This window comes from Ceratosolen solmsi, unplaced genomic scaffold, assembly GCF_000503995.2.
Source record: "Ceratosolen solmsi marchali unplaced genomic scaffold, CerSol_1.0 scaffold41, whole genome shotgun sequence".
NCBI classification, from domain to species: Eukaryota; Metazoa; Arthropoda; class Insecta; order Hymenoptera; family Agaonidae; genus Ceratosolen; species Ceratosolen solmsi.
In genome coordinates, this window is record NW_011948424.1 from 272,771 (window position 1) to 288,036 (window position 15,266).

Consider the following 15,266-nt stretch of genomic DNA (forward strand, 5'->3'; position numbering starts at 1 on the left):
TGAATAGGAAAGGGAATTGAACGTATCTCATGTATATTTGTGACTTTTCGAACTTCGTTTTGCAATTCTGCATATATTTACGAAAAATTTTTACAGTAGACGCGTATTTTATATAAAATAAATGCAAAGTAAATACCGCTTTTAGACTACTTAAAGTAATTTTATTAAGTTAATTTAGATATATTTTATAATTCTTAAATTATTAAAGTGCATTTTCGGTATTAAATTTTAACGATATTCAAACGTAAATTTTTTATTTACTTCACATAACGAAATCACTTAGGCTATATCTTTTATGAGAATGAAAGAATATCTTTTATTTTTTCTTTTTTTCTTTTTGACTTAGTTATAATGTGATATCTTATATGCAGTGCGTACATAGAATTTAAATAAAAATCATAATATTATAGTTGGTAATTGACTGCCCAGATAAATGATAATATTTTAAAAGTTAAAATTTTGAATTTTTAAAAATAATTATAAGATTTTTTTATATAGAGAGACAGTAAAATTAATATAAATTTATTAACAAATAGTTCTATTTTAACAACATAATGACTCTGATAATATTTAATTTTATTTAAAGAAACGAAATTTCTATAATGTTTTTAACTGCTGGAGCGTTTTTGTATTTATTATAATAAAATTCAGAGCCACAGTATCGTAAAATTGAAATATTGAATATTAAACGATCGTTTGAAATTTCGAAAAGCAGTCTCGAATTCTCAGTGTAAAAAGGAAAAACAAGGAGAGAAAAAAAAAAAGAAAGACTACAAAATCATCCCGTTATTTCATTTCAGCTATCAGCCCCTGTGACGTTACGTTTAACGATTGCCGAGGTTTACACACATACAAATACATAACATGCAGCGGTTACTTTGACGTCAAAACTTTGAAACTAAATCGGTATCTATGTATTTTAGTAATTTCAGTGAACTTGACGAATAAATTTATAACAATAAAATTATTAATTAAAGCGCTTCGTTAAAATACTCGTTTATTCATATCATTAATTCACTTAATTTATTATGCTCCCACAAAAATGTTTTAAAGTGTTGACTATACGGTTTATGTAATATCAAAATATAACTTTTTCAAAAGTCCATTATACTCGACTAATTACATTCTGTATTTTATTATATAATATCATGTACAACTTCATATATACTTATGATTCATTTGCATACAAATACAATGATTTTATATTTCGAATAAACCAATGTGAAATCCATTTGAAAAATGTATCGAGATCAAAATTCGGATGTTGTAATGTTTTATATACGAGGAATATGAGCTGCTTCTCGAAATAATAAAATTGTCAATTTATCACTTTATAATCATAATGAAATTATGAGAAACATGAATGTAAGACATTACATTATATGTGCGTACAAATATTTTTACAAATAGGATTGAACTTCAGAAACTGACTAAAACTTATATACATATATCCGGTTTATATAACTCATAATATATACAAAATTATACCCGGGAAATTTCAAGCTCGACCGTATGTATTATATAATAAACACAGCAACTTTTTTTTTTGTAGTTATATTATTATAATGCAGAAACGATAAGTGCTTCGTGCATTGTATTTTTATTTTTCGCATGAGCAGTATGTTGGAATAATGTACACTATGTATGGGTCAGGGAAAATCGAAGTTAAAGGCTTTTAAATATCGTTCATAAATGAAAAACTAAACGAATGAATGCATCGTTAAAAGAGATAATGTGATTCGATGGCTTATTGAAGTAAATGAAACAGTTGTTAAATCGATTGACATAGGATGATAATAAATTCTACATAAACGATTATTAATTAACTTATAATTTTAGTGATTGATTTAACGATTGGAGATGCTCGAACGTTAAAAAGAAAAAGAAAAGAAAAAAAATGTCAACGTATTGACAACATTAACGGTGAAAGTAGAAATTTTAAGGTACAACAGCTCGATACACGTTTTCCTTCGTTATCATCTCCTTCTATTGATGCATTCGACTTTGCAAATACAATAAGAAATTGAATGAACATTAAGAGGAAGCTGAATCTGTGTGTGAATAACCAAAGGACGAAAGGTGTGCGCCACGGTGAGCTCGAGACACATCGACGCGTAAGACGTCACTGTAAAAATGGAATAATAGAGAGTCGGAAAGTCACTTAGCCAGCGTACTTGCTGTTTATAGTACCCTGTTATAGTGGGTTCCCTAGGCAGAGTAACAGAGTTCCCTAAAAACGAAACTTTCTCTGCTCTTCTTAGCTCTTTAGACAGTTGATTTTCTCCTCGATTATTAGCAAAATTGACAAAGTCTCGTGACTGCGCAAGGAGCCCATAATACATAGATGAGATCAAAATTTAGAATAATAATGTTGAACAATTGTTTAGAAAGCAGTCGAGCCTCTGTTCTCTGCCCACGTGACCCGGATCTATTTTTCAGAATAATACTATTGTGATTATTAGATTATAGAAGAAGGATGGTTAATAATATAAAAACAAAACTAAACAAAACAAAAAATAAATAAAAAAAGAACACACAAAACGCGTAGCATTTACAAAAATAAATTAAATAAAATTTATCAACTATGGATTGTTTGCTCGATATGATAGGAAAAGAGATAGATAGATAGATAGAGAGAGAGAGAGAGAGAGAGAGAGAGAGAGAGAATGAGATGGAGAGGGGGGGGGGATGAATAAAGCCAATGTTTGAACATTATTCGAAAATTACGAACTCACTTATTTAAGTGTCTTCGATTATTATTTACCCGTGTGAACATTAAAGAGGCATGAAACGAAATGAGAGAATACGTTGTTGACGTTTGCCATCTTTCGAACGTGTATGTGCATGGGCCTCCGTGCACGTATAAACGCACTGGCCCATGCGTGCGTGCCTGCGTACGTGTTCGCCGCGTGCGCACGTGTGCCTATGAACGCGTGCGCAAGTCGCCGAGTGGATGGAGTAGCGTGAGAGCGAGTGAGTTATTAAAGTATCATTACCGATGCATTACGCAATTATTACATTTAGTATCATTAGAGAGCGAGGCTGCTACCATATTAATGAATTAAGTACAATATATAATAAAGAATTCATTAGACTTTATAATATAAATATACAAATATTACTAAACACGCTCTTTGTATTATTGCGTTGCGTTCGATCAACTCGCATTTATTTTCCTTGTAATAACACAATAAAAAAAAATATACAAAAAAAAAAAAAAAAAAAAAAAAAAAAAAAAAAAAATAATGAATATAATGCGATAATATGCGCCTGATTTTTTGAGGATAAATAAGTATCTCAATAATACAAAATGAAGAGAAAAAATAAACAAAGATAAAGTTGAAAATGATGAAAGGAAAACATGGAGACTGGACAACTACGACATCACGTGTTTTACGATCGCCTCTGACTCAAGATTATATACTCTTTCACGATGCTCTATTTATTGTTCGACATCTTTATTTTTGATTTTTTAAGTTGTTTTTGTTTTTTGTTTTTTCTTTTAATGACAAAACAAAAACAAAACCAAAAAAAAAAAAAAAAAAAAAAATAACAATCTTTACATGCATTTGACGAGATCGCGTTATCGTTTGTATATCGTAATAGATATAGATTGTACCATGAAATTATAAGTAAAATACATTTGATTAGGTAATAAAATATAAAATTAAAAAAATTTCCATTTTGAAATTTACTTTTATTCAAGCCCTTTTCCCAACCGAAGCTATCTAATTTTTCTCATTTGTTCTTCTTAATTTATTGAATTAATAGTTTGATTAGAATCCAGCATTTTTATCCCTCAGAATTATTTTCCAATTATCGGCAGTGATTTGTCAAAGTTTAATGTTATCCAAAAAAAAAAATATATATATATATATATATATATTATAAGTTTACGCCATATCTGTATTTTATTATTTAATACATTTTATCTTCTGTTATATTAATAAAAGGTATTTATGCAATTAATATTATGATTTATTTAATTTTCATTTGAAGAATTAAAACGTTTAGATTGGTTCATTTGGAAATATATTTAAATTAATGTAATAGATTTTAATTCTTGGCTGTCATTATGATCGATGATATAAATCTCAACTAATAAATGCGCAAGTCCAATAGGTAAGTAAAAAACGTTAGAATAATTAATAAAAGCTTATTCTAGTTTTCTTTCTTTTTTTTTTTTAAGTATTTTTCGAAAGTACGTAAATTATTCTTTGAATCTCTGCGATACTTTTCATTATAACTTTTCGTAATAACATGTCTATTATTAGGATTTACATCAAGAAAATTACTATTTATAAAGTAAACTGAATATTTGTAATATTAGCTAAATACAATTGAATATTCAAAAAAAAAAAAAAAATAAAAAAAAAAAAAAAAAAAAAAATTTTTTATACAAATCGTTTTTTGTATGAACTATTTCGAATTATTAATCTTTTAATTTTTTATCATTTCTTTCTTTATTTACATCCGTAATACAATGGAATCCTTATATTAATATTATAATGGGAAGTCTAATTAACTTTTATTTAATGCAACTTTGCAGTTACACGCGGGTACGTTTATATACGTATTTCACAATACTACGACACGTTCGTGCCACAAATATTCTACCAAATATTTACAACCTAAGATTATAAGAATAATTATCGATATATGCATTATTTATAGTATCTATATTATAATATCTATATTATATCTATTATAATAACTATTAATATAGATATATATATATATATATTATAATAATAATAATGTTTAAAATATTTTACTTCACGCTCTTAGGGTTTAATATTTATAGAAATATTTCATATTTCCAAGCGCATTAATTGTAACTTGTCTTTATAGGGTGGAAAAGAATTTTTTCTTTAAACAAATTTCATTCGAGGAAAGAGAATTAATGCATTTTTTTCTAGTTATTTTTAATTAAATACTTGTCTGTCTGTACCCCTGTACTTGACTACATAACTAGTTATTCAAGGGTTGAAAGCACTCATATTTCTAAATTATTCAGAAGTATATTAAAATGAAAATACGCGTGTTCATTTTTCACTTATAAAGCTACCGTAATCTGCACCATCACATCGTATTCTTTGTATCTTTTGTATTACTATAAATTCTACAGAAATATAAATTTTCGTTTTAAATTGAAAAAACTCGCTTTCAAATAATAATAACAACATATTAATAAGTACATAAAAATGAATTGTATGAAAGGATATTTAAAAATATATTTATTAACGACCACTATTGATTTATTTAATTTCTAGACATAAATCCAATTACAATCCTAATTATGCGTACATTTTTATCTATAAAGTCGGCTTAAATTTGATAAGACGAATTATATTGATTAACATAAATGATAATATTATACTTAAGTATTTTCTAAATGTTAAAATTAGTAATTCAGCTAATTTTAAATGAAAGCAGCATCATTCTTTATAGTCGACAGCGAGGTCTTGATATTTTTCACCTAATGCTCTTTTTTTTCGACTGGAGGTCGACTATCGCAAAGAGTGAAAGGAGCGAGACAGAAAGAAAAAAAAAGAAAGAAAGAGTGAGAGTGTAAAGAAATAAGTTAATTACATTTCGCCTGATCTTGAAATAATGCCTACTTAAAGGAATCAGTTTACGGAAATGATCAGAGCTGAATTTTAAATTTCGTCAAATTTATGTTATAACAATATATTTCCACGATAATGGCTGATGCTATGCAAACGTCTTTTATGATACAAAATTAGATAAAAATATTTATGAATTTACAAGATGTTATATATGTTATAAATATTGATTGTCGCATAGTTTCATTTGATTACATATTTTTTTCCACAATGAAATTTTCAATCCACATTTTCATAGAAAGGTGTTAATAGAAAAGTAATTGTAAAATAATTTTGAAAATATTATTTTAAATCATTTTTTAATACAAATTGCCAATCATTGGCATCCCAATTAATTATGATTTTTCATAAATCCCTAAAATTCTAATGTGAATTCGAAGTAATAAATACTTTCTAGCAAAACAGATTATTTAAAAAAAAAAAAAAAAAAAAAAAAAAATACAATTATGTTTTGATGATTAGTTTGTAGATGATTTTATCAAAATTAAAAATAAATTTATTAATTACTTTCTTTTATTATCATGAGTGATTTTCATATTTTTTATATTAAGTTTCATATAAGAATAAGATCTATAAATAAAGAAATGTCGCTATGATTTATAAAAATAGATTTTAAAAATAGCACTTTTAACGAGTTTGAAAAATTATGATTTACAAATTAAAATAAAGTTCTCTTAAATTATTAAATTAATTTAAAATTTTATTAATTTAAAAATTAAATTAAATTTGATTGAATTAAAGTTCCATTTACAACTTGTCCGTTAATTTAATTTTACCAACATTTAATTATCTATTATATATTTACATTTAATTAAAATTGACTATACATACGCGGAAGTTGTTAGAAACTAAATAAATCGAAGAACAGAATTCATTGATCTTGATCTCATTGATCTCTTATAACTTTCCTTATAGGTATTCGACTGATTCTTTTTTTTTCTTTTTTTTTTTTTTTTTTGCTTTAACAAGGTTATTTACGAGGATAGCCATTTCATAAGATATAAATCTATCGACGTATTATACGGATACATCTCATAAATATATATATATCCTTTCGTGAGAAATGAAATTGAAATATTAAACTAATATTTGAGAAATCCTTAAGAAACTCTACACAATGACAATCCATATAATTCAGTAAGAATAACGTTTACTTTTCTTTTTATAAATTTGTATCCAATCCTTACAATCGTTCCTCGACGTCACAAAGGCTAAAGCGCTACTGCAACGTAATGAAGGGTTGAAAATCATTCCAGTGGTGCTCGCTCCTTTCGATGAATCATGTAAAAACAAACCAGAGAGGAATGCCAGAAAAAAAAAAAAGAAAAAAAAATACGAAACAACTGCCTCGTGCGTTTACCCTTGACTTAGTTTTCAAGGAGGCAATGGCAACTGAGTCTCCTTCTTTCTTTCTCTCAAGGCGAGCCTTCTCTTGGTTCTTGGTTTCGTGTTTCACAGGACCAATGACCAGAGTTGCGAGGTCTTAATGTGCGGTGGTAGTATCGAAGCCGCGGAAAATGAAGTAACGAGCGGGGAGGACAAAAAATAAGAATAAACTCGGCTTCCTATATCCAGGTTGCCAGCACTGTCTATATAAGAGACCAGCAAACACGGAACTTGTGTTTAGTTACACGCCAGGTATCACGACACACGCCTTTGTGTTTCATTGACTTGAACTTGAAGATTCAAATTGTGCATTATCTTTGAAGTTTTTTTGTGTAAGTGAAGTTCACAGTTTCTCCACAATAGCTGGATTTATTATTGATTAATTTATCTTGAGTGCTTCGTTTAACAGATGAATTATCATTTAATATCTATATATATATATATATATATATATATAGATATGTAGATATATATTATTAGTTATGCTACAGTTGTTTATACTCTGTACATGAAAATTCATTTTGCTTGCACTTTAAAAAAGAGGAACTATTATTACTAATGTGAAATTCATTTCACAAAATGCTTATTCATAGTATCATAAGTGAACTATAATTTTTCAATATTTCATCAATATTTCTAATTAATTATTAATATATTGATAATAATTAGTATATAATGAGGATATATTCTATTCTCAAATACCAATAAAGTATAAAATTAAAAATTACAAAATTCAAAATAGAAAGATAAAATATTTAACTTTGAATTAGCGTAATAGTGTCAAGTATCCACAGTTGGAATACATTGATACTTATTGATATACATATTTATATGCGTACACAATCGCGCATGAGTAGACGTGTGAAAGTATAGATTACTTAGTTTTCTAGCGATGAAAAGTTAGACAAGTTATAAAGACTACATAGTATTTTAAATGTTAATCTTAAATTGTTCTTTTATTTGTTTAAAGCTAGAGTTTAAGTTTATGATATTTGAAATAATTGATTTTATCTAAAAATTTGTATTCTTAGGAAATAAAGTATGTAAACTATGAAAAAAATGTAATATTCCAGAATATCCGATATCTATGAAAGCTCGCCATTTGAAAAATCTTTTTTATCCACGCTTTTGCGTGTAAAACATGCATGTACAAAAATACTTAAATATTTGAATGTTTACTTATTTTAGAGGAATTTTTAATAAAATTTATACGAATAGTAAATAACTACATACATTTAGAATCATTTTACCAATCCAATCTAAGGCCATTTATTCTTAATCTTTTAATTAAAATTTCTAATACTTATTGTTATATAAATACTATCAACTATCTGAAATAATTTATTATTGTATTTAAAATAATTTGTATAAATATAGATAACATAATAGCACAAAAATTCTAACCTCAGTAACGTAATAGTAATTATTTATATTCAACAATTTGTATGAATAATTAAACATTGTCCATTAGCTAGAAGAATTCTTATTTAATTACCGTAGAATTTCTAAATACTTAACGAACAGAAAAGGTTGATCCCCTTGGATTCGACAAAATCAAGAGATTAGTGGAAAAAAAAGTGCTTGAATCATTGCGATCAGTGTTAGGAGAACAGAATGAATTACGAAAATTACGCAAACGATTGCGCCTTGTGCACACTTTCTAGCGGAAACTGTTCTTGAAAAGAAGTGCAATGCCATCAATATGTCGTTAGTGGTATGAGCAGCCATTAGCCATAGCGAAGCGGGGGCGTTAATAGAAGGCCTTCCTTTTCTAGAATGACTATAACATAGTAGCAATGGTTTTTAACAGAAGTCAGAAGAAGAATACAATTTAAAAGAGTTTAATTAGTTCAAGTATAAATAAACGAAGATTTATTATCAATAATCAAATAGATTCAATTACGTGATTAAAAATACGAAAAAATTCAATTTTATTATTTAAAAAGTTCGATAACATTCATATATATATATATATATATATATATATATATATATACATACATAACGTTTTTAACAATATAGATTATATATTTTTGTTATATTATGTTTTATTCTTATTTGTATACGATTTATTTTTATACCCATTTAAGTATATTAAATATTTATACACACACACACGCACACGCACACGCACACGCACACGCACACGCACACGCACACGCATACATAATTTAACATACAATTAAACGATAAAGCATTATGTTAACTAATTGTTACGTACGATATGCTTTTATTTTAGTTACCAAAGCCTAAGAATTTATAGATATTAATATTATAGCAATTAGAAATTTTTATTTTATAAAATGATCAAAATTATTCAATTAACCTTTGTTAATTATATACATACAAATTATGTGCTAAAAAATTTATTAGTACAAAATAAAATACATTTTGAATGTTGAATTTTGATATTAATTAAATTAGATAATGTAAAAATAAAATTTGTATAATATTTCAATGAAAATGTTTGTTTTCTTCTATAAACAAAAACATATTTTTATATTTCATTTTTTCACTTACGATTGTTAATGAAATTGAATAATATGTTTATATAAATACATATTAATTATATGAGTATTAACAATAAGTACAAATTCCATATGTATTTTATGATTTGTGAGAAACTAAAGAATAATTAACGCTACATAATTATTGTTCTTGGAAATATCACTAAATTGCGTAAGAGATGCAGAAACTGTGATATCATGAGGCAATAAGAGGGTCAATTCAAGGTATTTGAATATAAATTATAATAGAAATAGATTTATTGAAAATTTCATAATTTACTTAAAAATTAATGGGGAATTTCTTGAATTTCTTGAATTTTTAGGTTTAGGTAGTAGGGTTATTCCGGTGCTGATCATGAATCAGCAAATTCAAGGAAATTGGGTTAAATTGGCTTAAAAACCATGTTGTAATCTGCAAACAATTATTACAAAATAACGATTGAAAATTATTTGATCTGAATTCATATGGCTTTCTGATAATTGAGCAAATTAAGTAAATTAATACGTCTAATTAACAAAATACTAAAATAAAGCTAAAATTTGTTGTGTCTATTTTATGCAATTTACACTTCTCCTTTATTTCAAGTTATTGTTAATATAACTTTTCCTCCTCTTATATATATACGTCGAATTATTTTTAATTATGTTTCGTTAAAAAATACATTTTACTGAGTTTGTCAAGGATATATTTATTATTATATTATATTAATTTATGAATTAATATTGAGTATACTTTGTAATAATCACGTAACGAGTATTTTTTTTTTTTTTTTTTTTTTTATATATATCTAAGGGATATTGTAAAATTTTATTATGATAGAATGAATTATACCATACTAAATTATAATTCATAGACGCATTCCTAAACGTACTCTTTACTTTCAAAAAACCAAACATTTAATATAAAAAAAAATATATATATTAATTATAGCCAGATGTAATGTTCAATAATATATGGAATACGTAATTAATAGTTTAGAATATTTTTTAAATTATGTTGAAATTCTCATTTTGTAACTGTATCTTGTAATATAAGCACTCGATTAATTTTTCTATCAATAATAATATATTAAAACTAAACAATAGGAAAGTGGTTGTACGTGAAAATAATTGTTACCTATATATAATTTAGGAATATACATGTAATCTTAAGTAGCGTAGGATAACAGGGACCTTACACTCTCGGTTTCGCAATATAAATGCAAATATAATCTAACAAGCGTCCTTTTCTATGACACGAAATACGAAATTTGAAAATAGTCTAATTAGCATAAAATATTCACTCGGCATACGTTATAAAAACAACAGTTGTCTAATAAATCATTGAACGAATTATCTAGCAAGTCTATCAATATCTGGCGAGCCACGGGTCTCCAACATGATCCGCACCCTCGTACTCCTGGCAGTTATTGGAATATGTGTCGGAGCCCCGCAGTTTCTCATCCAGAGCTCGGTGCCCGAGCCACATCCAGCCATCCTGGAGAACGAGGCCATGGAAGCGTTGCTGCCCGACGAATTGAAGAACGACTTTTATAAGAATCCGAATATCGTCGCGGCTCTCGCTCAACCTTCCTGGTTTGGTTATAAGGAGGCGCAGGTACAGTGGCATGACCCCTTGGGAGAATTAGGATCGGCTGTACTGGTTTGATCAGAATAAGTTAATCAATGAGAGATAATAAGTTCATTGTCATAATTACAAAGTACAACTTCCTCCTAAGGTCACGATAAATTTGTACTTTGGCTCATTTCACTTGTCACGGCGTTTTAATTATGATGTAACATTAATCGGACCATTAGTTAAATGATATTTTTTATCTATATAAATTAAAAGATTTTATTGTTAAAGTCTTAGAGCTCTATTATGGAAATGAAAATAAAATTATCTTTTCTTGATCATTTATCTTTTATGAATTTCAGCTTATTTTAAGCACATTGAAACGCTCGAGTAATACTGTTGTGATAATATTGTAGTATAGAACTAAATTTCCTAAAGTACTAAAGCATTAGCAAAGCAGCTAATAGGACTTTAAATTTCATCATACATTAGATATAATCAACTATTTATTGATAAAGTATCTGTCTAAGTAATGAAAAGTTTTTTCACGGTGCACAATTTAGCATATATATATTTAAATATTATTTATTATTTAATAAGAATTTTATTGGAATATTAATTTATCAATTTATCAATTAGTAGCTGTTCCTAATTTTCGTTAAATGTTATTAAATTATTTTACACTAAAATATAAATATATATATATATATATGTGTGTGTGCGTTCGTGCGTGCGTGCGTGTGTGTGTGTGTGTATATATTTATTCACTGTCCAATTATCTGAATTATATGTTAATTTGCTTGTAACAGCATTAATTTCTATAAATTTTTCAATATGTGACTAGAAAATAATAATAGATATTTAAATTTAAAAATAAACGTAATAAACTTATATTATTACAAATAAACTTTTCACTTATAAAAATATATTATTAAAAATTGATTAGTAAGTTTTCCATAATATTTCAAATGAATAGATTTAATTGGAGTTTAAATCGTTACGAACATACATGTTACATTATGCTTCTACAAGCTATTAAATTTAACGCGTATTTTGTGAAATTTCATATTTGTTACATAATTTAGATTTGAAAGAGGAAATTATAAAATGGCAATTTGGTTATTTGTTCATTATGGAGTTCGATAGAGTGACTTTACTCATCGTATAAACGATAAACGATAACATTCTCATAGAATAATTTTTTTTTTTTTATTGTAGCTAATGTAAGCAATTGACAATCATTCTATAATAATCGTAGCCTACATGATTTATTTAATTTTTATGAACAAATGTCGTAAATGAAAGCGCATATTACGCCGGTAATAAAATTTTATTTGGCACAGGTAACCCATCGTGAAAGCGACAAGATACCACGAGAAAAAGTCTATCATATTCTTCACAATGCAGGTTTCGTTCGCTGATAATTCAATGTAATTTATACACCTGGAAAGAATACGACGAATTGACCGGACAAACTTCACTATTACACATACATTTCTCTTTTCCGCCTACCTTCCTGTCTCTGCTTTTTTTTTTTTTTTTTTACTCACTGCATACAGAGCCAAAGTTAATGTTCTAAGCGGATAATAATAACAACTCTCCACTTCATTTTTATTTATTTCCATTATATTCATTGTCATTTTGTTGCGCAGACACAATAACAATGTAATAAAGATATATCGATATGAATTTCTATGTATTCCAAGCTGTAATATCTAAAAGAAAATTTTGGAAAAATATACCAATTGTATTTTTATTATTGTATATGATACATTGAGCAATTCATTATTATTGTTAAAATTATATTAAGAAATAAATTAAATTAATGAAAATTAATGCAATCCTATGTTTCAAATTATTAATATTCATGTAATATATAAAATTGTAGATTAGATATATTATATATTACGATATATTATTGATTAGATATATACATGTAATTTTCTAATTAATATCTATAAATTTATATGGAATTTAATTTCAGCTTCTATTAAATTAACAACTGCATTTATTATTCATCCATTATCGATTACATTATATTTGTTACTTTCTAAATACATCCGTTGACTTTATTTCTTATGCTAAATAAACTATTAATAATTATATTATAATAATCTTGTACAGAAAATTAATATTATATTAATTGTAGTAGATTGTGTTGCTACTCATTAATAATATATTTACGCAAAATTTCTTTTCTTTTTGTTTCCAATATTAGAAAAGATTTTTAATTTATCAACAAATTTGAATGAATAAAGAAAAGCGAATGAATGTTATACCTTTGCCTTCATAGTAATAGTTTATTAATTTAATTAAGTCCATAGAATGAAATGATAAAAAACAAAAGTATATTCGAATAGCATTAGCTTTTAATATTATCACAATTACCTACCATTTTTCATAATAGTTTGTGATATTTGATGTATAAGGCGACGCTTGTGTGTATATTGTTTGTATATTCACGAAAAAAATGGAATTATCCGATGTATATAATAAAGTCGAGTCGAAGAAGAGTGAAAGTATGAAATAGAGTCAGAAATGATTTCTCGAGTCTGATAAAAATTGCAGCCTAGTCTCGCGAAATATACATGTGGAAAATTTTTCATTAAGTACTCCAAACAATATATAAACTTCAATAGAATCTGTATCTTCAAAAATAATTTTTAATTTTTTAGGTTAAATTGCTAATTCACATATTCTTTAAGCAACTCGTAAAATCATCATTATATTTAGAAAATTGAAAAAACATTATTAGTACAATAATATCTTAATAGGTGAGTCTTTTCATTCTAATTCATGTAAAATTTCAGATATTTACGACTTTTACCGCCATTTATTAACAGTCATAGCTCTATGTTTAGTGATTTATAGCAAACGGCGTGTATCTCAAATATATCCAAAGCCAATCCGAAGGAGCAGTGCGCCTCTTAATTATATAATTTTTTGTTCGATTCTGAATTATTTAGTAGAAAGTAATGTAAATAATAATCAACACTAGCGATAAAGAATTAGTAGATGCTGTACTAATAATAAAGATTGGTCGACGCATGTTATTAATGAATGATATTTCCAAATAAGTCACGTAAAGTTGTAGTACATAAAAAATATTCTCATAAATCCATGAAATTCATAAAATTAAATAGATAAAAAATTAGAATGTGGTGAACATTGTTTCAAATATATCTACAATAATAGTTTTATTAATGTGTTGATGTAGAAAATGGATAATCAGAATGAAAAATTACGTGTCTTTGCTCGTATTAAAAAGTTGTCATTTCTTTTATTATTATGCATTACGCTTCCTCTTCGTATTACAAATAATAGGATCTTCATGATATTCCTATTATAAATGTGTCAAATATGTTGATTATATTAAATACGCATATTTATAGGTTTTTCGATCTTTTAATTAGTTGACTATTATGATTCTGGTCATGTTTATGAAAGGGCTATTTAATAAAACTTGTATATTAATATTTATATCATATAAATTTTAAATATGTATGCATACGCAAACAAATAAATATGTATATATATATATATATATATATATATATATATATATATATATGTCCATAGAAGAATACATTCATAGAGAAATACGTAAACAGATAAGATAAATGTATAAATTAACCCATGTAGTCCAATACACCTCCATTCTCGCACACACGTGATTCATCTGATTATTTATGTATATAATATAAGCAATTACACGCATCTACGGCATATCTATATCCATAGATGCATTTACATTGGTAAATTGACTGGCGCAATATGGGCTCATCCATCCACCCATCCATAGAACCATTCGCTCATCCACGTACGCCCCGACTCGTGCGCCCATGGACATATACGTCTGCTATTACACATGCACCTGCACTTATGCAAATATTCTTGAAAGATATTTCTAATGAATAGTAAACAAATATTAATATTAAATGCGCATGTCCTTAAAATTATGTATTTTCATAGGAGTCGATTTTAAATATCGTTTTTAACTTTAATTTATGTACATACGTTTATGTCAGTTATTACTATCAAAATATTTTTTTAACTTTTAACATCGAGAGCTGCAAAATAAATTTATATAATCCTTCAATTACAATTTTTTTTTCTTTTCTAAATTTCGGTAATAATGAAGAAACTGAATTATAACGGACTAGAGTAACTATATTCTCGTACTTAATGGAT

The 15,266-nt window shown here is 26.4% G+C and overlaps 1 protein-coding gene across 1 annotated transcript; it reads left to right on the plus strand.

Annotated features, from left to right (window-relative positions):
- Positions 1-10,866: 10,866 nt before the first annotated feature.
- LOC105362452 (uncharacterized) lies at positions 10,867-12,605 on the plus strand. Its single transcript, XM_011499892.1, has 2 exons — positions 10,867-11,117; positions 12,419-12,605. The coding sequence occupies exons 1-2, from the start codon at positions 10,899-10,901 to the stop codon at positions 12,494-12,496; spliced, it is 297 nt and encodes a 98-aa protein (XP_011498194.1). The 5' UTR covers positions 10,867-10,898; the 3' UTR covers positions 12,497-12,605.
- Positions 12,606-15,266: the final 2,661 nt, after the last annotated feature.